Raw genomic sequence first — 25,560 nt, 5'->3', positions numbered from 1 at the left:
TTTTCCTCTTTAAAAAAAAGGCAACAGTGAATAAACCTCTAGTCCTTAAATTTCTGTTTAACATTAAACTTTGCTCATTATTCAGTGTTTTAGCTCTGTCCTTTTTGTTGTTTACTACATATCCATAGTTTCTAAAGCATAGAGAGCAGGAAGGAGCAGAGGCATGGAGTACATTTGCTCTATCCCTGTGTTAATTTAATGAAAATATACCAGTGTTCTGCTACTCCAAACCTCTGACAGTGTGCTAAAAAACTGAGGTTAAGCCTTGCTCCAGCTATTTCAACTGCTCATGTTCTAAATTTATTTAAATTTTAGGAGTCCTAGTATCATCAGCTTTTCAGTAATTCAAATAAAGCTAGTCAGATGTGATATTTAAGAGTATTTCTGGTGGGGATTATTGCAGCTTTTGGATGGTAATTGTGGGGTTGTGTCTCCAGGAGCCATCCTGTCCGAGGAGGAGCTGGCAGCCATGTCTCCCACTGCTGCAGCAGTGGCCAAAGTGGTCAAACCTGGCATGAAGTTAACTGAGGTGAGTGAGCACAACCTCTCCAGCAGCAAAGCCCTTGGATACCATCAGTGACATTGTGAGAACAAAGGTTCAGGCTTGGGGCACTCTTTGGGTTGGGGTCATGCCTGATGTCTCTTGTGAAGTTACTGGGATTTTTTTCAACATGCCTTACAGTTTTCCTTTAGTAAATCAATTTCAGAAAAGGTGGGTTTTGTTATTATAAACTTATTTTCTATATACATTTTTGGCAGGAGCAGCCTTTTTTGCTTATTTACATAATCTTTTAATCTGTACTGCTGTGATTTTGGCCTATACTTGCAAAAGATTAACAATAGGTTATACAGGTTCTAGGGAGTTTTACACTTCTCTTTATGCAATTTGTGTTGTTGCTGTTTGTTACTGATTCCTTTTTGCGTGTATTACTAGTTTTGATATTTCTCTTGTCTTAAATTTGATTAAAATTCATACCTTTTACATAGAATTCTTCTACTGCAGACAGTTGCACTATAAAGTTTGCAATTTTAAAATTAATGTGTAACTTCTTTGCTAATTGTTATGAGTCCTAGAACCATATTTTAAAAGTCCAGCTTGTTTTTCTGAATTAGCTAGATCAGTTGTATAAAATTGCAGTGCCTTAAGTATGAATTGTATTAGTGGTTCTTTCTAAAGAGATCTGTACAGGCATATCAGAACCAAACAAAACCTTTTTGTTGCAGCTGTACAATGCCTATGTAGAAACTCAGGATCAATTGCATATGGAGAAGCTGGAGAATAGGAGAATCAATAAATATTTGGATGAAATAGTGCAGGAAGTAGAAGCCAAAGCCCCAATCTTAAAACGTCAGCGTGAAGAATTTGAGCGTTCCCAAAAAGCTGTTGCAAGTCTGTCTGCAAAGCTTGAACAAGCTATGAAGGTCAGTATAAAGTAAAAAAGCATGTCTAATTTTGGAAAGCAAATTAATTTTAAAATCTTTAAACCTAATTGCTGTTGTAAGTGTATGAAATTGATCTCTCAGTCAACTTTTATTATGGGAAAAGATGTATTGGTCTTCCTGGCTTGCAATTTCTGGAATTGTACTAAGTATTTTACAGAACCAATGTATTTTGTAGTTTTTTATAGTGGTGATTTACAGTCTCTGATTTTCTGAGAGAGTAGGTTCACTTTAAACAGAGCTTAGTGTTTATTTGGCATTGAATTGGACTTCAGTGCTCACTTCCCACTGGTTTTAAAGTGTGCACCAGTGCATTACAAAAGAATATGGCTTTTGATTCCAGAGCACCTGGAGTTTAACTTTGTGAGTGTAACTTTAAGGAGAAGTCTCCAGGCATGTCTGCAGATGCTGTTATCTCTCTGGAAGGGAATGTGTCCTGTTGAGGTGTGATGTTTACTCCTGTTGGTGTGCTTGCAGGAGATCCATCGCCTGCAGGACAGCGCCGACCAAGCCAACAAACACGCCTCCTTCTTTGAGAGGGAGAGCCAGAGACTGGAGGTGCGAGTGAAGGATCTCTCCCAGCAGGTAGAGGAAATGTTGCTGTGGTTAAATGTGCTGCTGCATTTCAGATGTTTACTTGGAAGTTGCATTCAGCCACAGCCATGGAGACTTTGGCTGTCCTAAGTATGTTGGTGACATTAAAGCTTCTCCTCAGGACAGCATGGTACTTCTGCTTTCAAAACAGGAATAAGTTGAGCTGGATAGAAGTGGTGCTGCTTTAGGATAATATTGTTAAGCATCTGACATGAAAATCTCACCTGTATCATTTCTTTGTTAGATTGTACTGTCTTGTGATCCGTTCACAAAACTGAACAGTTTATGTACTTTTGATTTGTTGCCTTTTGTCAAGCTATTTTTGCTGTCATATAACTATTTTACAAGGATTTATTGATTATAATTGTTTGCACATTGTAGGGAAAACCCCTTAATTTCCAAGTCCTTTATTCCCAATATATTGTTTTTCAGAGCAAACTTTAGGGTCTGTGCAGGCCTTACATGAGGACTGTTCTCTTTCAGATCTGTGTGCTGTTAATGGAACTGGAAGAAGCCAGAGGCAACCACGTGATCCGTGATGAAGCTGTGAGCTCTGCTGACATCAGCAGCTCTTCTGAAGTGATCACTCAACACCTGGTGTCCTATAGAAATATCCAAGAGCTTCAACAGCAGAATCAACGTCTCCTGGTGGCTCTTCGGGAGCTGGGGGAGGCAAGAGAAAAAGAGGAGCAAGAAACGACATCATCTAAGTAGGTCACCTTTTTCTTTTCATTAACTTTGCACTAAGTAGTAACCGGGATTCATTCAGGCATTTTTAAATTTTTTTTACTTCTGATTGTTATTAATTGTATGCAGCAGCTATGTACTCATAAAAGCAAGTTCTTGTTAAGCTACAGGGCCTTCAGGTTTCTATTAAAATGGTTTTATAGCTTTATATCTATCTTATAATAGGTCTTGTTATCAAAACCTGAAGTAAAAATAATTGTTAGTCTTCTAGTGACTGATTTCGCACAACAGAGCTGTTTTCAAAAAGATACATTATTATTCCTATTAGCTGAAAAAAAAACTGCATGTACACATAACTAAATCACTACTGTAAAGGCCACAGGTGTGAATTCTGTGAAAGGTTCTTAGCCTGACTCTCTGCTCATGCTACTGACATTTTTAAAGTTATTCACATGAATAGAATTCTGCTGTTCAGGAAAGAGGCCTGCTTTCTTTTTCATCTGCAAATGGCAGCCCAAAGGCCTGTCTCCTGGAACTTTGCAGGATTCTGTCATAGGTTCACAGAATCATTAAGTTTGGGAAAGATGTCCATGTTCAAGTCCAAGCTCTATGCCCCAGATATCACCAGCCTAGAGCACCAAGTTCTTGGACACCTCCAGGGATGGGGACTCTATCATCTCCCTGGGTAGCCTCTTCCAGTGATTAACAACCTCTTATATGAAAAAAATTATTCTTGATGTCCAACTGGAACTTCCCCTGGCACAGCTTGAGGCCATTTCCTCTTGTCCTGTCCCTGTTCCTTGGGTGCAGAGCCTGATCCCCTCCAGCTGCTCCCTCCTGTCAGGAGTTGTGCAGAGCCACAAGGTCCCCGCTGAGCCTTCTTTTCTCCAGGCTGAGTCCCTTTCCCAGCTCCCTTAGCCACTCCTGGTGCTCCAGCCCCTTTCCCATCTCCATTCCTTTCTCTGGACATGCTCCAGCTCCTCACCATCCTTGTAGAAGGAAGGGGCCCAGAACATGTGGACGTGCCTCTGTGATGTTGAAGGCTGCTGTTGTTGTTTCAGGATCTCTGAGCTGCAGAGCCAGCTGGATGAGGCGGTCAGTGAGCTGCAGCAGCTGCGGGAGTCACGGCAGCACCAGCTGCAGCTCGTGGAGTCCATCATCCGCCAGCGGGACATGTTCCGCATCCTGCTCACCCAGACCACGGGGGCCATCATTCCTCTGCAAGGTACCCAGGCTGCAGGGGCTGTGTGATCTGCTGTGGCAAGCAGAAGTGTTGCTTTAAAACCCCCTTTACCTTCCTGTAGCTTCAGGTGTGTTACCAGAGGAGCTCTGTCTTACATCTACTCCAAAGCGCCCAAATTTACCGCAGTCCATGGCAACTCCTGCTCCAGTGTCCATGAGTGAGTCCGTGGAGACTGTGGAAGCCAAGGCTGCTCTTAAGCAGGTAGAGTTTTCAGCAGACACTGCACAAAGCTGTCCCTATTTCTTTTTACTTACTTTTGGTAAGCACTTTTATGTGTGTTCTTTTCTGCAGTTGCAGGAAGTCTTTGAGAACTATAAAAAAGAAAAGGCAGAGAATGACAAGCTTCTGAATGAACAGAATGAAAAGCTTCAGGAGCAGGTCACAGACTTGAGGTCACAAAATGCTAAGATATCCACACAGCTGGAATTTGCCTCCAAACGGTAATTCAGCTACATGATATCATTGCTTTATACGTTCTTTATTTGCCTAATATTGTTTGCACACTTAAACATTGGTACTGTCTATTCTGTGTAAGAACATAAAGGAAATAGTGCAGGTGGGATCAAGAGCAGAAGCTGTAGTTGAGTGAGGCACATATGTGCAAACTGAAGCATAAAACCACAAACCATACAGCTGTGTGTATGCCCCTGTTGAGTTGGACAGTGCCCCGTGGCAGACTTTGCTGTGTTCCCTGGAAGGTACGAGATGCTGCAGGATAACGTGGAAGGCTATCGCCGGGAAATCACCTCCCTGCACGAGAGAACCCAGAAGCTCACAGCAACCACTCAGAAGCAGGAGCAGATCATTAACACCATGACTCAGGACCTGAGGGGAGCTAATGAAAAACTGGCAGTGGCAGAGGTCAGTAACAGTGTGTGGCACTGCAGGACATTTCAAGGTAATGCAATAATTTTCCTTATGATATCCTGAAATGTCTCAAGAGTGGAGATATAAGAGCATTCCAAGTTGTTTCAGTTTGCAGGGAAAGCGGAATGTCCAGTAGTTCTGTTCTTACTATTCACATGGATTTTAAAATAATACTAAATTCAATGGATGAATTTGGGATTGACAATAAAGTTTTTATAATTTGTTATCTTAAAGGTGAGAGCAGAAAACTTGAAAAAAGAGAAGGATATCCTGAAGATGTCAGATGTGCGCCTCACTCAGCAACGTGACTCTCTGCTGGTGGAACAAAGAGGACAGAACTTGCTGCTCACCAACTTGAGAACAATTCAGGTATATGGTGCTATTCTTATGCCCAGATTGGGTCTGTCTGTCAGGCTTTTCAATAAATACCCATGAAAATCAAATAAAAGACACATGGGATTTGGTCTTCACATGGATTTTTATGTGATTGCAAATCAACACAATATAAAATACTTCAGCAACTTGTTTCAGCAAGTTTGGGATACCTGTCCTACATTATGATACTCTGTTATTTATCTGGGCAAAGTCCTGAAATTTCCGAGTTGATGAGAAGGATTTGCACAGTCAAATGGAAACGAAGCACATGAAACAAAGTGAAAGGAAAAAATTTGTAGTGGTAATTTTAATGATAGCAAAATTTAACACTGCCTGCCATGGTAGTTGACTTTGTTGTTAAATTATATTTACTTTTTTACATTTATATAATTTATTATAATGTCTCTTGACACTTAGAATGTATTTAAGTATGCACATTTTATCATGTGACTGAATTCTATTTCTCTAGTTCATCTTTTGGAGGATTTTGTTATAGTTCATGGCATTAGATTGCATGGATAATAGATTTTCTTCTAATAATATTTGTTGTATTAACATTATTAATAAAACCTTTCAAAGCTATGTCAAACTACTTTTCATCATTTTCTGTATCTACCTATTATTTGATTATTCTTGGGGTGGGAGGAGTGCTGTGATAACTTTGTATGAAGTGCTGCAGTAATTCAGAAGAAAATCATTGAGGTGTGTTCTAAACAAAATGCATTGTGCTCTTTTTTCAGGGAATACTCGAGAGATCTGAGACAGAAACAAAGCAGAGACTCAATAATCAGATAGAAAAGCTTGAACATGAGATATCTCAGCTGAAGAAAAAACTGGAAAGTGAAGTGGAACAGAGACATTCCCTTACCAAGAATCAAGAGGTGAGTGTCAATGTGCTGAGCTTGTTTGGAAGAAAATAAAGGCCCAGGTGCTTCTGCCGGAGTGCAGCATGTTCTTCTCCATACTTGACATGTAGAACCCACTTGGCCTCTGTGCCATTTGGGAATAATTGCAAACTGAAGAACCCTGTGCTTGCAGGTTCACATCCTGGACCTAAAGAGGCAGCTGGAGACGGAGACCAACCGTCACATCAACACAAAGGAGCTCCTGAAGAACGCCCAGAAGGAAAATGCCATGCTGAAGCAGCAGCTGAACAACACTGAAGCTCAGCTCACATCTCAGTCCTCACAAAGGCCTCCAGGGAAAGGTAAAATCTTCCTCTACAGTTAATTTCTCTTTATGCTAAGCATTGCCACCTGCAGAATGGTAAAATTCACAGTCCAAAATAGCTAGAACTGGGACAACAGTACACTAAATGATTTTGTTAATGCAATCACATATTCAGACAGATGACAGCCAGCATGATTTGTTAATGGAAAATTCACATCCAAACAATCTTTGTCAAAGGGGAAAAATAATGCAAAACTTCTTAAAAGATTCCTTTTATTACTAGAAGGAGCTTAAGTGTGTTAGGCTACATAGTTTAAAATAGTCAACAATATTTATTATAAGCCTTTATTTTGGTGAGGGCTTACAGTTTTATTTCAGGAAGCTTTGTGAAATAAAGTAATTGTTTTTATCATGTTATCTGAAAATTACTTCAGTTTTCAAGAGAACAGTGATTTTAGGACTATGTTAAACTTACTTAATGAATGTGGTCTAACACTGTAGGTCAGCCTAGTACTAATGAAGATGTGGACGATCTTGTAAGTCGTCTGAGACAAGCTGAGGAGCAAGTCAATGACTTGAGAGAGAGGCTCAAGACTAGTTCCAGTAATGTGGAGCAGTACAGGGCCATGGTTCTTAGCCTGGAGGAATCCCTCAATAAGGAAAAACAAGTAAGTAGTTAATTACTTATTTTTATTTACTTTTTTTAGAGCAAAAATTCACTGCTGTTTGTGATTTTCAGTGTTGTTGTTCTAAATTAGATGCTGAGAATATCTATTCTGGCTTTAAATTGTTAACAAAATTCCAGTTTTGTATCAGAATAATGTATTTAACTGGATAAAAAATGGATTTCTTGATGGATTTTAATGAAGGTGACAGAGGAAGTTCGTACAACAGTTGAAGCTCGTCTAAAGGAGTCTTCAGAATATCAGGCACAGCTGGAAAAGAAGTTGATGGAGTCAGAAAAGGAAAAACAGGAACTGCAGGAGGAGAAGCGTAAAGCTGTGGAGAACATGGAACAGCAGGTATGCACTGACCCTCCCTGAGAGTCCCCAGGAATGGACTTTGCCAAAGCTTCTTCAGCTTCACTTAGCTATAGCAGTGTCTGAACCAGGTCTTTTAGAGTGTACCCAGGATGCCTGAATTTGTGAGAGTTTTCCAGACATGAGCAGTACTTTGACAGTGTCACTTCACTGGAGTGATTGTGTGTTTAAAGCTGTCACTCTCTGCCTGATCTTTGAGCAGGTTTTACACAGCCTTTTTGAGAGGTTTCAGAAGGCAACAAAGTTACTGTAACTAGAATTACTGCAGGCCCAACTCTGAAAGTAAAGGATTATATTTTTACTGGGAAAGACATCTGTATACTAATAAATATATAAAGTATACTCAAAATACTGAAATATATGTACTCAAAATATAGAAAGTATTTCTCTCTTTTAATACTAATTTTAATCTGTAAGTAATAAAATAATCACCATTATGAATGACTGTGTTCAGTACTCTGCAAATACTTTGCCACTTAGTCCTGGGTTTGTTCTTTATTTCTGTTGTTCCCCTGTCACTGCAGCTTTCAGAACTGAAGAAGAGTCTGTCAGCTGTGCAGTCAGAAGTTCAGGAAGCTCTTCAGAGAGCCAGCACAGCTCTGAATAATGAACAACAGGCCAGGAGGGACTGCCAGGAACAAGTATGTTTGTGGTGTTTGCCTATTTTAACCAGGGTCAGCAAAATTCCTGTTAGCTTTCAGTTGAATTCAAAACTAAACTTGTTACTCAGGGACTGCTGGAGGCAGGAAAAGTGCTGTGAGAGCACATTCTCTGTTTTGGGAGTAGCTGCTTATTGAATGCAATAGATTTCTGTTTCTAAGGTCTGTTTCATTCTGTAAAAAGATTAGTTTGGGAATGTAATTAACTGGTTTTAATGAATTGCTGCGTCCATGCCCTGAGGAGGGGTTGAAAATGCTCCCAACCAAACAATGGGGAAAGTATTTTTCTAACCCAGAAGATAATTATTGTCCTTAATTGACTTAATGGAGCAGTGTGATATTTAGCAGCAGCTGATAAGATTGTCTTGTTACCAACTGTTTTTAAAGGGAATTTACATCTCTACAGATGAGAGTTCCAGCAGCACTAATTGGAGTCAAGAATGTTGAAAAACTTTTGGCTGTTTAATCCAACCACCAAATGTTTTAGATGGGCATTTCCATGTTTCCTGTGCTTGAGAATAGCAGAGATTTTGGGCAGTGGTTTTCTTCTTGCTTTATGTGATCACTTGATTCTTGTCTGTTTTATACATCAAAATAAGCGTAGCAGAGTTCATTTATTCTGGTTTTGGGCAGGCAATGATGGCTTCTGAAGCTCAGAACAAATATGAGCGGGAGTTGATGCTTCATGCTGCTGATGTGGAGGCACTGCAGGCCATCAAAGAGCAAGTTGCCAAGAACACAGCGGTGAGGCAGCAGCTGGAGGAGGCTGCTCAGAAAGCAGAGTCTGAGCTCCTGGAATCCAAAGCCTCCTGGGAAGAGAGAGAGAGAATGATCAAGGTGTGATGGGTTCTGTTGTTTCAGTGAGTTTTTTCAGTTAACAGAAATTCAGTCACAGAAATCACACTCAGTGAATGATTTTGCTTTTAGGATGAAGCTTCAAAACTTGCATCCCGCTGTGAGGATCTGGAAAAACAAAATCGATTATTACATGAGCAGCTGGAGAGCATGAGCAATAAGATGGTGACTTCCATGAAAGAAGCCATCCCAACTGCAGCAAATGTTTCTCTTAGTGAGGAAGGCAAATCCCAGGAACAAATCTTGGAAATTCTTAGGTAACCTTTGCTCTGGGTTCCTTCTTCTGGGGGTTAAAAATTAGATTTGAACCTAAATAGTTCTGTATTATTTTATACTTGAGGGATAATGTTAAAAATTCAAGTGCTTTTTTGCTGATGGGAGGTGGTTGTAGCAGTTGAGAACATTTCCCTGGTGTGATGTGGTGTTGAACTCCTCCCTGCAGGTTTATCCGACGGGAGAAGGAGATTGCGGAGACGAGGTTCGAGGTGGCGCAGGTGGAGAGCCTGCGGTACCGCCAGAGAGTGGAGCACCTGGAGAGGGAACTCCAGGAGCTGCAGGACAGCCTCAATGCTGAGAGGGAGAAGGTGCAGGTATGGCTGGGGGTTAATGCTTATGCTTTCAATGAGTACAGGGCTGTCATGGGGCTGCCTGTGCCCAAAAATGAATTTTTGACAGAATTTGGAGGTTTCTTTAACTGGGATTGCTTATAACCAAATGGAGTGTGTTGTTCTGAGTCTTGTGAGAGAGTGTGGCAATTCCAAAATCTCATAATTAGGGTAAAATAAAGATAATTTATCTTTTTTATTTTCTCCCATCTCCTGCTTCTCAGTGTTGTGAATATACATGTGAAATAATGAATGCCATGATAGCTTTCCAAGGTGGTTTTATACCAGATCCCAGTGGAGTATATGTGCATGTGCAAGCAAAACAAATTGAGTTGACTCTTTCCACAGGTAACAGCAAAAACCATTGCACAGCATGAAGAATTAATGAAGAAAACTGAGACCATGAACATACTCATAGAAACCAACAAGATGTTAAGGGAAGAGAAGGAGAGGCTAGAGCAAGAGCTACAGCAAATACAAGCAAAGGTTAGTACTAAGCTTCACATAAACCTTTCAGATAATTAGTGTATGGGTTAAATGTCAGGACATTACTGTAATTACTAATTACAGTAAATGTGATTTGCATTATAATTACACCTTGAAGTTGTATGCTAATGAGGAAGCTTCCGTTTCCAATTTTAAGACTTTGGTCCATCTGCAGTATTGGAAAGCTTGGAAGTTCAGTTCCATTTAGATGAGCCTGAAAGTCAGTGTTTATCCTTGAACTGGAGGTGTACCAGGAACAAAGATAGTATCAACAATTACATTAAAATGGCAAAAGAATACATATAAAACAGATCACAACTTTATTAAGAGTTTAAAAGGGAGATACTGCTTATTTGAATGGTAACCAGTGCATTGGTACAGGAGAGATTATTAATGTTAAAATCCAAAGTACAGAGTGAGCATCTAAGATTGGAAAGTCACACCAATATATTTTTTTCTCTGTAGGATCAACCTCTACTGTTGTTCTTGTCCTTTTTTCTTCCTCCAGCTGGGCACTGGAAGGCAGAGAGTTAGGAAAGAAGCTCTATCATGATTTTTTCCTGAGTGATTCCTTCAGTCTCCTGAGATACAGAGTGTAACTCCTTACTGTGCTTTCTCAGGTACGCAAGCTCGAGGCAGACATCCTGCCCCTGCAAGAGTCAAATGCTGAGCTCAGTGAGAAGAGTGGGATGCTGCAGGCAGAGAAAAAGCTCTTGGAAGAGGATGTTAAACGCTGGAAAGCCCGGACTCAGGTGGGGAAATGCCTCCTTTCAAAGAACATAATGTGGGGAAAAAAAAGCCCACCAGTGAAACAGCTACAAGAACAAAAAACTAAGAAATATGTTTGAATTACAGAGTATTGTTCATGCAGTTTCAAAGTTGGGTATTCCATAACAAAATGCAAAAGCAGTGGCTCTAATTCAGAGAGATTTTCTGGCTATAACTATGTAATTATTTCACAAAAATGCCCGTTTTCTTCCCCTTCCAGCACTTACTGAGCCAGCAGAAGGACACTGATCTCGAAGAGTATCGAAAGCTGCTCTCTGAGAAGGAGGCAAATGCCAAGCGTGTCCAACAGATGAGTGAAGAAACAGGCAGGCTTAAAGCAGAAGTTGCCAGGTGTGGTATTGGTCAATTAGTAGAAAGTTTGGTGCAAAGCAAAATATTCTAATTATAGCTGTATCTGGAAGTGTAATTTCGTAAGTGTTTCCATGTAGCTGTGAAACTTTTGGTATTCTTTCTGTGGCTTGATAACAAGAAGGTAAGACGAAGTGAGAGTTGTTTTGCAAGCTGTCTATTAGCTGAAATGATTCCAAAGTAATGTATTGTAGAATAATTTCTAGTCTGTATTGCAAAATCCTCGAAAATGCAATCCACTGCAGATAATGCCTGTGATGTTAGCTAAATAAGGGGTATTGAAATGTATATATGTTTTCAGGCATCTCATTTGCATCTCCCTCTGATCTCTTGTCATTTAGAACTAATGCATCCTTGACTACAAGTCAGAATCTTGTTCAGAGCCTGAAGGATGAAGTAACTAAAATAAGAACAGAAAAGGACACTTTGCAGAAAGAACTGGATGCTAAAGTGGCTGACATACAGGAAAAAGTGAAAACTATAACACAGGTCAAGAAAATTGGTCGCAGGTACAAGACTCAGTATGAGGAGCTGAAAGCGCAGCATGATAAGGTAGGGAGAACTGAACTGGAGAATTCCTTAGAGTTCCTGGGGTTTGCCCAGAACTTCTAAACCAATCACAATGGCACACAAAAGCATCTTGTGAAGGTAATGACATTGTGATCAGATAGTCCTCTTCAGCCTTGTACCTCTTCATGCCTTTCAGATGGTTGCTGAATCATCAACTCTGCCTTTGGCAGACCCACAAGAAGACCAAGTTTCTGCCCAGGAAGTACAAGAGCTGAAAGACACTCTCAGTCAAGCTGAAGTGAAGACAAAGAATTTGGAGACTCAGGTTGAAAGTTTACAAAAGGTAAGAACAGTGAGTAATTTCAGAGTACCTGTTCTCCACTGCAGTTCGAAGTGTGTAACAGTGAAGAATGGGAACAGTTTTAATGTGTCACAGAAATATGGGAAGTGATCAGTTGTGCCTCTACTTTCTTGGGAAAGAGGGATCTTGAGCCTGGTGTAAATCCTCTGTCTAGTGTGTCTCACATTATTTCCTGGAATAAGTGGGAAAGAGAATGCTGTTCTCCAGCTCTTGCATTCAGAGAGAACTGAACTTCTGTTGTTGATAAGAAGCCTTTTAACCTTAATCCAGTGGCCAGCTAACACCAGCTTCTTGGAACTTGGGCCCTATATTGGCTGAAGTAGTTGCTTGTGGTCAACAAGTGCAATCTTTCTCCCTTCCTAGACAATAACAGAAAAGGAAACTGAAGTTAGAAATTTCCAGGAGCAGATAATGCAGCTGCAGGCAGAACTGGCCCGTTTCCATCAAGATCTACAAGAGAAGACTACACAGGAAGAACAGCTCAGGCAACAGATCACGGAGAAGGAGGAGAAAACAAGGAAGACTTTGCTTGCAGCCAAGCAGAAAATTGCACAATTAGCTGGTATTGTAATTCTTTTTTTCTGTCCTTAGAGATTTTTGATTATTTCTATGGAAAAACCTTTAGACAGGATGCTTGAAAAATATGGCCTGCTTCATATTTTACTGAAAAGTGTTTTCTGGACTAAATGCTACAGGGATTGTTCTAAAGTTTAAAATTTAATCCTTCAGGGCATAAATACATAAGTAGCTGCACACTGGACATAGAAAAAAAATTTTGCCTTCTTATAGCCAGCCAACACAATAACATTTTTGATCTTTTTGTTGATTAGGGCAGATTAGCCCTACTAACAACTCAGGTAATTCTCCCCTTCCCTAAATGTAGAGTTGCAAAACACATTGTCTCCTCTGTTTTTAAATGTTACTGAGAGGAATGATGGTGTAAGAGCTTGCTGAAAGCATCTTGTTCTTTTGGGACTACTTCTTTAAGTTTTTATTTGTCTATATTTATTACATATTTTTCTTTCTTCAGTTTCTTATTTAATTGCAGTTAAAAAGAAAAATAGAAAAATGGCTATATTGCCTCACTGATCTCCTTTTATAGCTTAACATTTTTAGGATTTCAGAATACTTCAGTGACCTTCACTGACCCAGGTGTTCAGTGTGCAGATTCACCAAGGCTGGACCCTCTCCTGTTCCACCAGGTACAAAAGAGCAGCTCACAAAGGAAAACGAGGAGTGGAAGCAGAAGAGCAGCTCCCTGGAGGAGCAGAAGACGGAGCTGGAGGTGCGGATGAGCGCCCTGAAGTCGCAGTACGAGGGGCGGATCTGCCGCCTGGAGAGGGAGCTCCGGGAGCAGCAGGAGCGGCACCACGAGCAGCGGGATGAGCCCCCAGAGTCCACAAACAAGGTACAACACGTACACAATCCTGCCAGACAGCCCTGGGACAGCAGCCAGGCCATCACTGCCCAGCCTGGACTCAGGTGCCCACCATTCCCTGCTCTTGGAAATACACAGGTTGGCTTCAGTAAGGGTTCAAAACTTAAATTTCCTGCCCTAATCAGAATTCCCAGTGCCGGCAGTTCTGCCATTCACTGTGAATCAGCCAAGGAGCTGTTCATGCTATGCCTTCTAGTTTTGTATTTTACTCATGCATTTAGTATAATGGGTTCATGTCTCAAAGCTTCAGAAAATACCTGAGCAGTTACCAAATTGTTTTCCAGCTTTGGTATGGCTGGTATGATTTGGTTTGGAGAATTTGCCATAATTACAGAGTCTGCCCAGGTAAATATCCAACAAGCATTTATTTCAGACTTGTTAGTGAAGTGATGAAGTGTTTTCCATGTTGCCTGCCTGTTTCACATGTACCTGACATGATATCTGATTTTTACCTAATAGGTCCCAGAACAGCAGAGGCAAATCTCGCTCAAGTCTACTCCAGCTTCAGGTGAAAGAGGAATGTGAGTTCAAGGATTTTGCAGAGTTTCTGTGGTTGATACTTCTTGGGTTTATCATTATGTAGTTGTTCTTTTTAGCAAGCCAGTGACTTTTCATAATTTTTCTTAAACCACTGCAAAGATGCTGACTGAAATAATGCATCCCTCCTGTTTTCTCAGCTACATCTAATTAATAGGGGGTTTAAGCTGCAAGCTGGCATATTAACCACCAGGAACATGGTATCTGGGAAACATGGAAGATTTTTAAAAACTGTTTTCAAACTTCAAGGTTTTTGTAGTCGTATAATTTTGATTGTTCACTTCAACCTTTTTGGTTTTGGGAAGGATCTTCCATGTGCAAGAATGAGAAATGGACTGAATAGATAACTATAACAACAGATAAAATAGTCATTTGCCTAAGCTCTGAAATGGAAAATAACTACTGTACTACTGAGCTGAGATAACAAATTTCTCTCAGCTATTATGAATGCATCCTTTAGACAACAAGTCTTTCAAAAATGTCTCTTTGGCCGCCCGTTGTCTCAGCCAAGAGGTGACATTGCTCTGTATTGAGTGAATCAGTTTTGATGCAAGATGTGTTACTTACTGTAATAAAGTCCCAGCACAGCCAACAGTACAAACATTTTGATCTGTTGCTAGATTTCCACTTGATTACCTTGGCAGAAACCTGTCAGTTCTCCAAGCTGGATAAAATGCTATTGATGGTATAGTGTGTCTCTCTTCTTTCAATTATAAAAACTTTGGAAAACAATTCCTTATGCTTTTGTCAGGCTTTTAAATTTAAAAGCTTTTTAAAAAATAGTGTTTCTGACTGTGAGAATATATTTGTTTGTCATTTTAAAAATCTGCTTTTCGTACCATGATAAAATCAATCTCCTGTTTTTCAGTGCCAGCACTTCAGATCCCCCAACAGCAAATATTAAACCAACTCCTGTTGTGTCAACTCCCAGTAAAGTGACTGCTGCTGCAATAGCTGGGAATAAGTCTACTCCAAGAGCCAGCATCCGTCCAATGGTGACTCCTGCCACAGTCACCAATCCCACCACTACCCCCACAGCCACAGTTATGCCAACAACACAGGTGGAGACTCAGGAAGGTGAGCTTTTCAGTGTAGTATAAGGATCCTCAATACTCAGAAGTGTTGCCTTTTCCTTGAAATGTTGGTGGCAGTCAGTTTGGAAGGGCCTCGGACAGTGTCATTGTCCCCTCATCTCTTGGAGTGTTGCACTTCCATGACCATTCTACTTGCAGCAAAGTTCATGGTTCCTCAGCTGGGGACGTACATAACATGAATTCATCTGCAGAGACCTGAATGTGCTTGTTCAGGGCATCTGAGAGGGAGACTGTGAGCTGTGCTGGATGAACAAAGACCCTGACTGTGCTGCTGTTTGCCTTGCAGCCATGCAGTCGGAAGGACCCGTGGAGCACGTCCCAGTGTTCGGGAGTGCCAGTGGCTCCGTGCGCTCCACCAGCCCCAACGTGCAGACATCCCTGCCCCAGCCCATCCTGACTGTGCAGCAGCAGACACAGGCCACTGCCTTTGTGCAGCCCACCCAGCAAAGCCACGCTCAGATCGAGCCTGCAGCTCAGGATCCAGCCCCTGCCATCGTGGAGGTGGTGCAGAGCTCCCAGATAGAGAGGCCCTCCACCTCCACAGCTGTGTTTGGCACAGGTTGGTGTCATTTTTGTAATCCTGCTTTGCTCAATAGTTCCTTGTAAGTAGCTCCTATTGGACCCTTGGCCAACCAGGCCTCACATTAGTTCAGGCCATTTCTCCCTCCCTTTGTTTACTGTACAGTTTAAAGACTTCTGAAGTTAGGCTTCCTTCTTGAGCTGTCAGAAGTGGTGCCTCTGAAATGCTGTTGGCACTGCATTCCTTAAAGTACATTCTTTTGTGTTTATCTTTTTCAGAGAAGATTTGGAGTTTAATACATTAAACCTTGCTGGCTCTGTTTCCATGGCACTCTGAGCAAAGTTAATTTTAGGAGCCATGACTAAGCTACTTAAGCTTGAATTTAAAATATAGGAAGTGCTCTAAAGCTACTCTCTGTAATACAGTCTTGCACATCTGTTTATCCTACACAATGTAAATAGAACATTTGTTCCCCAAAAAAACATTTCTGCAGACTGTTGGGGTTCTCTTTTTCCCAGCTAGTACTCTCTTAAAATATCTTGGGTGTACTTGTCAAAAGCAAAACTGTTACAAGAAATATTTGAGTTGTACTCTGAGGTTTATACTTAGGGTCAGTTAAGTTGTGAATAAAGGCCTGAGAGCCTAAGACTTGTAACTAAAGGGGCTGATGTTTTCCTGGGCTAGGAAACTTCTCAGTGCAATTCTGATTGATTGTTGTCATTCAGTGCAGAAATGGAGGTGATCTTCAGAGGAAAATACCAAAGCTTTTGATTTCTGGTTTGTACATGTGTTGTTGGAAATAACTGAGAGGTCTTTGAAGTTTCAGCTACCCCCAGTTCCTCACTGTCTAAACGCTCTCGAGAGGAAGAGGAGGACAACACTGTGGAGAATTCAGACCAGATCTCTGAGGAAACAGTGGATGCACCTACTTCAAAGAAACTGAGAATCATGCAGAGAGTTGGGCCTGAGGTTTGCACAAACACAAACTGCTATTACTTAATCTTTGTAGGATTTGAATGGGAAGAAAAAAGTATGTTACTTCAGAGCAAGTCAGTGAATTCTGAATTGACTTTCTAATCTGTTAGGGAGGAAACAGTTATATTTGGGTATCTAAAAAGGCAAAGGTTAAACCAGTTAGAATGAATGATGTAAATCTTAACCTGCAGGATGGGAGAGAGAGGGCTGTATCCTAGGATTGAGGAGGAATTAGTTCAGACTTCTTTCAGTGTGATTCAGAAGGTCTTTATCTACAGTAATTCTGGACAAAATACAGGGTATTTAAGGAGATGGGAAACAAAGATGACTTGCTGGAAAAGCTTACAGAAGATGTGTGCGAATGTTGGTGTGAGGGATTCGGGATGTGCTGTAAAAAAGGGATAAAATTGATGAGACAACCTTACAGTGTTAAGGAAGCCAAAGATATTTTATTAACTCTGTGCCAGAGGGATGTTCATAAGGGAAGGAGGGCAGGAATGTGTAAGAACATTACCACTTAAGGATCTTTAAGGCTGGGGGTAGAATGGGAAACTTTGATGATTTCGTTTTGGTCCTGAAAAGATTGAGGTATACTAAGGTCCAGTGGGGTGGGGAAGTTGTATTTCTCCAGGGCAGGGAAGTGAGATTTTTGATAAAAGCATTGCTAAGGAAGCAGGAGAAAATGTTGCCCATAATCTTTGTGGGAAAAGATATTTTTTATTGAAGAAGTAAAAAAAAAAAAAATCTCAAGCTTGTTTAGTACTAATATGTTTTAAATGAGAAAAATGATGTTTGTTCTTCCAGGAGGAAGTGACAGCAGAGGAGAGCACTGATGGAGAGGTGGAGGCACAAACATATAATCAAGACTCACAAGACTCCATTGGAGAAGTAAGCATATTTGAAGAGCAAAAGTCTTCAGTAGAAATAGCCATCTGCCCCACAAACTCTCAGTATATTTAGAAGTGAAATCTCAAAGGGAATTCTGCAGGTTTCCCATGGAAACCACTTAAAATGTTTTAAAGTTTAGGCTTGAACTGTTCAGTCACTGACACTCACTGGTCACATTCTCTTTAGTCCTCTCCCCTGGTCAGTTTTTAAGGAACAGCAATAACTGTCCTCTAAACACCAGAGTCTGGTTCTCTTGCTGTTGATTATGGTGCATTGAATTTTGTTTGTTCTGGTGATTGCCTTTGGTCTTTGGCAGGGTGTGACACAAGGGGAGTACACAGCCATGGAGGACAGCGAGGAGACTTCCCAGTCTATCCCAATAGATCTGGGATCCCTTCAGTCAGACCAACAAAACACTTCTTCATCTCAGGATGGCCAGTCCAAGAGAGATGATGTGATTGTAATTGATAGTGATGATGAAGATGACGATGATGAAGAAAATGAAGGGGAACAGGAAGTATGTATATCGTGAAATTCCTTTATGATTTTGTCTTTCATCAGATGTAAAACTCACCAGGCAGGATTAATTTAATCAAATTACACTGAATGAGTAAGTGGTCTGTATTGCCTGAATGCTTGTAGTGTTTTAAAGCTACCTGCTAATTCACCTTGAATTTTACTTTTACCTTCCTTTCTCTGAACCCTCAGGCTTTTCCATCTTCTTTCCTATCCATGTCCTGTTGAAGAGGGAGAGAGGAAGTGTCTTGGGGGGTGGTTGTTGATCTGTGCACCACATCCAACCTATTCCACTCCCCTTTCTACATTTCTCTAAGGCTCTTTTATTATATCATCACAGGATTATGATGATGAGGAAGAGGAGGACGAGGATGATGATGAAGACACAGGGATGGGAGACGAAGGTGATGACAGCAATGAAGGAACTGGTAGTGCTGATGGCAATGATGGATATGAAGCAGATGATGCTGAGGTGAGATTTGTACCTTTCTTTAGTGGCCTGGTAAATTTCTTGCATCAAATCGGTGCTGTAATGCACAGATGTGAATGCTTGGAAGAGAATATCTTGGTATGAATTCATCCCCAAAAGTTGAAAAATGATACTGTGTCATGGTAATTTCTTACAACTGATGTTTTCACAAGAAAAATCAGCTAGGAATGTTTAAGATGGCTGAATGAAAATACAGGAGCCAGCAGCATATACTGTAGTTGCAAAATTGGTGAGGCTTTTGAAGAGTTGGATATTTCACTGCCTGTTGTTATTAAATAATGCTGGCTATGTTGTTCAGGTTTGTATATGCACAGGCTCTCAAAACTTCTGAAGTCTCATACAGTTGACTATATTTACCTAATGCTGTAGATACTTACAGAAATCTTTTAAGATTGCCATATATTTGACTTCTTTTACTTTCTTAATACTTTTGTACTGCTTTTATATTATCTTTACAACCTGTATTTTGTTTAGTCATACTCTGTTTATGTGGGATTTTAGGGTGCTGATGGTACAGATCCTGGAACAGAGACCGAAGAGAGCATGGGAGGAACTGAAAGCAATCAGAGGGCAGCAGATTCCCAAAACAGTGGTATAGTTATTCCATGTTTTTTCACAGTCTGTGTATGTAGGGGGAGGGAAATATAGAAGCTGTTTTCCATGTGTTAAAATCTGCACTTAAAAGTAAAAATATCAGTGAAATACTATAGGCCATTTCAACGTGCAGGGTGGATTCTTTTAAAATGATCTTTTCTGGATTTATTCTAAATTCCTCTGAAAATCCTGCAAGATCTGGTTGCTGTGGAAACTTAATGGCTCACTGGATTAATCTGTCTCTAAATCAGCAGCTGAATAATTAATACTTTGTTTCAGTGCTGGAGCTGTAGCTGGCACAAGTCCTCTTCAGGAGATTTTACATAACTGGGCTGTCGCGAAGGTTGCAAGAGAAAAATGAGTTAATTCGTGGCAGAATTGGAAGATTTGCCTTCATGTTTTCACCTTGGTTCCTAGGGTTTTCCCCCTGTGTGTTTGTGTTGTAGGAGAAGGGAGCACGAGTGCTGCAGAGTCCACGTTTCCCCACGAGAGCCTGAGGGAGCAGCAGCCGTCGTCGGCGTCCGAGCGCCAGGGCCCGCGGCCCCCGCAGTCCCCGCGGAGACCCCCGCACCCCCTGCCCCCGCGGCTCACCATCCACGCCCCTCCCCAGGAGCTGGGGCCCCCCGTGCAGGTACCAAGCAGCTCCAGCACCTGAGGACTTGGAAATAAATTGCTCTATGATTTCTTATAAATACAGTCCGCTGGGAAGAATGTTGCCAGCTGTTCAGCGTGATAGAAATGGCAGCTGAGCAAAGCAGTTTAGTGAATGTCGTCCTACAGATGATGGCTGGACAGGGAACATACAAATCCATCCCCACTGCTTTTTATCTTGGAATTCTTACTAGATTATACCAGCGCTATGTCAGTTAGTGGCTGATGATATTTCCACTCAAAAAGCTTTTCTTAGCCAGGTTGTAGCTGAGATTGGAAGGCTTTTTATGAATTGCACCAGTGTAGATGGGGCAAAGGAATGCTGCCATTTATTTTCCAAGTTAAACCTTTCACAGTCAGTGCCTGATCCATGATTATGCTTGTTGAAGACCTGTAGATTTCGTAAATTAAAACATGACAACAGGAATTCTTAAAAAATATCCTGACTGAAATCATCCTTTACCATTAACTTGTGCTAAGGCTTGGGATCACAATATTTTGTGTGCAGGTTTTCTGTATTCAGTAGAGACTTGAGTAAAATATTGCTGTCACTTGCCCAGAATATACACATTGTCCCCCAGAGAGTGCTGGGGCACTGAACAGGCTCCCCAGGGAATGGGCATAACCCCAAGGCTGGCAGAGCTCCAAGAGTGTTTAGACAGTGCTCTCAGGCTCTTCCTGGGTATCTTGGGCCTGTCCTTTGTGCAGGATTTGGGCTTGATGATCCTTGTGGGTCTCTTCCCACTCAGGATATTCTGTGATTCCATGATGATTGTCATACTTACTAATTTAGCTGCTGTCCTTGGCTCTGACTGAACACTTGTACATTGTTAGAATTCCAGGACCACATTCACACAACTTCCCCTGTTTCTTTCCCATAAAGAGAATCCAGATGACTCGAAGGCAGTCGGTGGGGCGAGGACTTCAGCTGACCCCTGGGATAGGTGGAATGGTGAGTGTATCAGAATCTACTACTAAAGAATTGCTTTGATGGAACATTTCTAATTCTTGGGGTTACTTTGGTTTTTAAAGAAGCCTGCCTGCTGACTTCAAGAGGGGGATGGTCTCTGTAGTCTTGCAGAATATATCCTACTTTTGTAAATTTCTGTATTAATGGAAGGCAAAGACTAGAAATCTCACAAAAAACAAAAGACTTCAAAGAGGCTCAATTGGTTTTGTCTAAGGTGATTTTATTCATTTGTTTTTAGAGTCAGTCAAAGTGGCTGTTGCTGGAAAAGTGTTGTGGCAGAGTTGCTGGACAAAATAATACTAAGTTCAGCCTCATCCTAAAGGAACAAGGCTAATTTATGCTGTCTCCATGAGCTAATTTTGAACCCTTTATTCAGCTGTATTTGGCAGAACAAATGCAGGGTCAGTGAGAGAAAGAGAGAGGCTGACTAAAGTACCTTTTGTGAGATCAAAGGCATCAGCTTTAGACATTTGAAATTAAACAATAATTTTGTTAGAGCTAAGTTTGTTTTGCTGTACTATGGAAAAATCAACCTTTAAGTCAGCTGGTAAAAACTGGAAATACATTGTAGGCTCTCATATCAGTCTCTTTTTTTCCAGCAGCAGCACTTCTTTGATGATGAGGACAGAACAGTTCCAAGCACACCAACTCTTGTAGTTCCACATCGAACAGATGGATTTGCAGAAGCTATTCAGTAAGTAGATGTGAGAAGAAAAAGGAAAAAAAAGGCTTTTCTCTGTTCTTTATTGTATTTATTTCTATTTTTCAGTGAAATGAAAATAAATTTAAATTAAATGAACTTGTGATTGAAGTAACATGCTAGGTAGTAGTATAGATAACTGCATGTGCAGATGAGCAGTTATTGTTTGAATTGTATGTCATATAACTGATCAGCAGATCAGGAATTGAATAGTCTCCCATGTATTGTAACCTAGTGATTTAAGAAGAGATGAAACAAAAAATTTATATCCAATTTCCTTCCTTGTTCTTCCTCCCTCCCTATTAATATTGCCAATGAAAGTAGGAAAAGTTATCTCCATTTTTGCTTTTGGGATGTTCTGGATATGTCCAGCAATCCACTTAAAATTGTGAGAGTTCATAGAATGGGTAAGCAAAGAATATTCTCTTCAGGACTGTTGTACTGATTTTGAATGCCTTCCTAATAATTTGAGAAGCTCATTGATGTTTATTTAGCAGTAGCTCAGATGATTTTCATGGTCAGTATTAGCTCATTTTGTCTCATGCTTGATTTGTTATCTTGGTTAGAAAGTTATCCCCCACCAGAAAGTTCTTCCCCCAATCTTTGAGGAAGTTGCAGAATTATTTAAGTTTGTATTTTGCCAGTTCCCCACAGGTAGCTGGAGTTCCTCGGTTCAGATTTGGGCCCCCTGAAGATATGCCACAAACCAGCTCCAGTCATTCTGATCTTGGGCAGCTGGCATCACAAGGAGGTAAAGCAGTTCTGGGCTCTCTTGTCCATGGGTCTTTGAGTGAAAAAGAGAGAATTCAGTAACAAAACGCAATTCTTCACATAATGCTTCAGGAAATTGTTGAAGTGTGGAAACATGTAACTCTTAAATAATTGTCAGCATAGAGAGAATAACAGAAAGTGAGAAGGTGTTACCTTCAAGCTGCCACATTTATAGTTGTGTTAGGATTTTGAAATTGAATAAAATATTGAAGGAATGGTTTTTAATGTCAGTTTTACTATTGGTTGTAGCTTCCCTGTAGTGAAACAATAGGGGAAAACGTCAAATGCAAAGTTTGGGCTATATTCTTACCTGCTTAGAGAGGGCCAGGCTGTTGTTGTTGCTCTCAATCTGTCCCTTTCCTGGCATCCCTGTTGGCATGGAACACAGGCTGTTCTCTGAAGAAAGCTCACAGCAAAATAATGGCATAAGGCAGGGATAAAAGTTAAAAAAACAAGTAGTAATATTTTCATCAAGGTTTTACCTTCCAATAAACTATGATCAGCTTTGGCAGTAAGTCAAAATAAAATAACAAAAATCTGCTTAAATACAAGTGACTGGATTTTATCAAGTGGCCAGAGGGAAGACATTGGTTAATCCTTTTTTTAGGCACCCATTTGGATGGATTGTTACTGGAACTTTGTGTTGCAGGTTTAGGAATGTATGAAACCCCACTATTCCTTGCCCACGAGGAAGAGTCAGGGGGTCGTAGTGTCCCCACAACACCGTTACAAGTGGCAGCACCAGGTAAGTGGCAGAGGCTTGCAGAACAAAGCAGGGAATGATTCCCTGTGGTCGGTGCAGCGCTGCCGCTCCTCAGGAGCACGAAGCAGCCTGTCCCCAGGGCACAGGCACAGGGCTGCCTGTGCTGTCCCAGGGCTCTGTGGGCAGGGCCTGAGCGTGTCTGTGCTCCCCAGTGACCGTGTTCACGGAGAGCGCCTCGGCCGACGCCTCGGAGCACGCGTCCCAGTCCGTGCCCATGGTCACCACCTCCACCGGCAGCCTGTCCACCACCACCGAGCCCGGCGCCGGCGACGACGCCGACGAGGTCTTCGCAGAGGCAGAGTCTGAAGGGTAAAGCACCACTGCTTTGATTCACTGGCACTGCTGACACGTCCACCACTGTCACCCAGGGGCAGCTCAGACAGCGTTCTGTAGTGTTGTGAGGCAGGACAGTCTGACTCTTCATCCAGAACCAATGGTTTTCTGCTGATCTTCTCCTAGGGGCTTAACAAAGTTAATATAAAAGTCACCAAAAAATAAAAAAATTTAAGAATGCAGAGGACTCTGCAATAGTCAAATATTGATGTTAAAGGCACAGGTTGAAGGATCAGTTTGTAGAATAAAGATTAAGGCATTCCTGTGTAATACAGAAAATCATTCCTCATGCAAAGCAGACATGTCACTGTTGAGTCAGGGATGGATGAAAAAACTGTGGTGTTCAGAAGGCTTAAAGAACGTTTATTAAGAAGTAGCGAGTCTCTTTTATAGTGTGACTCGCTAAGGTGAAATATGAGTGGTCTCAAAGTAAAAACCTTTCACACTATTGGTGCACTATGAATAGTACACTGTGGTAGAACATAACTATAAGCAGAATGAACAGAAAGAGAGATAATAAGTGTTTGAATTCTTTCTCCTAACTTTTCCAGGCCGAAGCCTGAGAGAATTCTCTCTGTTCTCTCTTCGACTGAGCTGGAAGCCTCCACACGCATATATGATTAAGTCACCTAGTTAAGACAGTGCATGTACAAAAGATGAAGCATGGGGCTGGAACAAGCAGTTCTTAGTGAATTTTGTAGAGAAATAATTTTGGCTTTTCCTTTACAAGTGCAACTTTTAGTATTTATAATAATTGCTATATTTTGTATTATGATGAAGATCTAAAAGGGGACAGTTTATCATTTTATTCTATATTTTACTTTTGATTTTCATTGAATCTTTGTGTTCCAAGACAGTTTTTTTTTCCTCTGGATCTTTTTGAAGCTATGCAAATATACTTACATGGTTCTCTTCCTCCACCTTCCCTTCTAGCATTACTTCAGAAGCAGGTCTAGAAATCGATAGCCAGCAAGAAGAAGAATCTGTTCAAGCATCTGATGAGTCAGATCTTCCTTCAACTAGTCAGGATCCTCCTTCAAGTTCATCTGCAGGTACAGAATAATCACAGTAATAGTTCATACCTTTTCACTAAGAGTGGGAATTCCTTTGTCCAGTATTGTGGCTGGTAGCCAGGATCCACAAAATAAGATAAACCTCTTAGAATCACAGACTCATAGAATGGTTTGGGGTGGAAGGGATCGTAAAACCCATCCAGTGCCACCCCTGCCATGGGCAGGGACACCTTCCACTTGCCCAGGTTCCAACCTGGCCTTGGGCACTTCAGAGGCAGCCACAGCTTCTGTGGACACCCTGTGCCAGGGCCTTACCACTGTCATATGGAACAATTCTTTCCCAGTATCCCATCTGACCCTGCCCTCTGGCAGTGTGAAGCCATTTCCCTCTTGTACTGGCCCTTGTCCCAAGTCCCTCTCCAGCTCTCCTGAGCCCCTTTAGTCACTGGAAGGGGCTCTAAGGTCTCCCTAGATTATCTTAGAGCAAGATAATATTTTGATGCTTATAGATTCTTTGGTACTTTGGTAAAGCTTGTTTCCTTGGACCGCAGTAACTGGAGTGTAGGCCAAGGAAAAATAACATTTGAAGGAACAATTATTACTGATACTTTGGTGATTTATCCATTAGCATATTTGATGTCAGCTTTAAAATATTTTTAATTAAATTGTGAAACAACGTTAGTCTCTATTCAGTTATCAATTAACCCCTTGTATAGAGAACAAGAGAAGTGCAACTTATTTGTTTTGAAGCTTTTATTTGTATTGGAGGAGAGGTCAATGAAATAAGGAGGCACTTTCATCATTCCAAAGTAAAGAAAGCATAACCCATATCAAAACCTGTAAGGAGGAGAACCTGGCAGGCACAGCCACCCTTTCTGCACTGCCTCTCCCCACAGACACGAGCAGCACTCAGCCCAAGTCCCTGCGCCGTGTCCGGCTGCAGCCCCCGACGCTGAGGACGGGCGTGCGTGGCCGGCAGTTCAACAGACAGAGGGGTAAGTGCTGCTGGCTGCTCCCAGCCAGGCTGGCCTTGCTGGCACACAGGGAGAGAGTGGCGCAGCAGCCCTGCCCTCCAGTTTGGTGTGTGACCCTAAGAGCTCCAACTTGGGTTTAGTGTGTTAGGCTGAGCAGGTTTCGGACAGGCGAAATTCCTTCTGTAGTGGCACCTGGTTCTTATCAGTAGAGAGAATGTAAAGGACATTAGATCTTCAAAGTTTTAAAGGAAGGTTCCAGAAGTCTGATAGGACAGCAGTTTAAAAACCTCTGGTTTTGCCATTA

General features: G+C 41.3%; 1 protein-coding gene across 6 annotated transcripts in view; it reads left to right on the top strand.

The window, feature by feature from the left end:
* The window catches only part of TPR (translocated promoter region, nuclear basket protein), a 33,696-nt gene that overhangs the window by 7,347 nt on the left and 789 nt on the right, over positions 1-25,560 (top strand). The window contains exons 11-50 of one of the 6 annotated variants that reach the window (XM_085586609.1): positions 438-529; positions 1,225-1,422; positions 1,918-2,025; positions 2,518-2,744; positions 3,783-3,946; positions 4,026-4,165; positions 4,256-4,404; positions 4,663-4,825; positions 5,066-5,200; positions 5,947-6,087; positions 6,245-6,413; positions 6,878-7,044; positions 7,246-7,398; positions 7,941-8,057; positions 8,709-8,912; positions 9,003-9,187; positions 9,373-9,520; positions 9,884-10,021; positions 10,642-10,773; positions 11,010-11,140; positions 11,500-11,710; positions 11,865-12,011; positions 12,393-12,591; positions 13,232-13,437; positions 13,927-13,988; positions 14,873-15,081; positions 15,385-15,657; positions 16,439-16,587; positions 17,398-17,481; positions 17,798-17,998; positions 18,338-18,469; positions 18,989-19,076; positions 19,528-19,712; positions 20,616-20,684; positions 21,305-21,396; positions 22,047-22,153; positions 22,823-22,918; positions 23,089-23,245; positions 24,203-24,321; positions 25,179-25,277. In XM_085586609.1, coding sequence (XP_085442735.1) covers positions 438-529; positions 1,225-1,422; positions 1,918-2,025; positions 2,518-2,744; positions 3,783-3,946; positions 4,026-4,165; positions 4,256-4,404; positions 4,663-4,825; positions 5,066-5,200; positions 5,947-6,087; positions 6,245-6,413; positions 6,878-7,044; positions 7,246-7,398; positions 7,941-8,057; positions 8,709-8,912; positions 9,003-9,187; positions 9,373-9,520; positions 9,884-10,021; positions 10,642-10,773; positions 11,010-11,140; positions 11,500-11,710; positions 11,865-12,011; positions 12,393-12,591; positions 13,232-13,437; positions 13,927-13,988; positions 14,873-15,081; positions 15,385-15,657; positions 16,439-16,587; positions 17,398-17,481; positions 17,798-17,998; positions 18,338-18,469; positions 18,989-19,076; positions 19,528-19,712; positions 20,616-20,684; positions 21,305-21,396; positions 22,047-22,153; positions 22,823-22,918; positions 23,089-23,245; positions 24,203-24,321; positions 25,179-25,277 — 5,946 coding nt within the window. Of the gene's footprint in view, positions 1-437; positions 530-1,224; positions 1,423-1,917; positions 2,026-2,517; positions 2,745-3,782; positions 3,947-4,025; positions 4,166-4,255; positions 4,405-4,662; positions 4,826-5,065; positions 5,201-5,946; positions 6,088-6,244; positions 6,414-6,877; positions 7,045-7,245; positions 7,399-7,940; positions 8,058-8,708; positions 8,913-9,002; positions 9,188-9,372; positions 9,521-9,883; positions 10,022-10,641; positions 10,774-11,009; positions 11,141-11,499; positions 11,711-11,864; positions 12,012-12,392; positions 12,592-13,231; positions 13,438-13,926; positions 13,989-14,872; positions 15,082-15,384; positions 15,658-16,438; positions 16,588-17,397; positions 17,482-17,797; positions 17,999-18,337; positions 18,470-18,988; positions 19,080-19,527; positions 19,713-20,615; positions 20,685-21,286; positions 21,397-22,046; positions 22,154-22,822; positions 22,919-23,088; positions 23,246-24,202; positions 24,322-25,178; positions 25,278-25,560 lie in introns of all 6 variants that reach the window. The other 5 variants (XM_085586608.1, XM_085586607.1, XM_031505511.3 and 2 more) reach the window with 5 other exon arrangements.

This window comes from Lonchura striata, chromosome 8 (assembly GCF_050655825.1).
Source record: "Lonchura striata isolate lonStrDom1 chromosome 8, ASM5065582v1, whole genome shotgun sequence".
NCBI lineage: Eukaryota > Metazoa > Chordata > Aves > Passeriformes > Estrildidae > Lonchura > Lonchura striata.
This window is presented reverse-complemented; position numbering and strand designations above follow the sequence as displayed.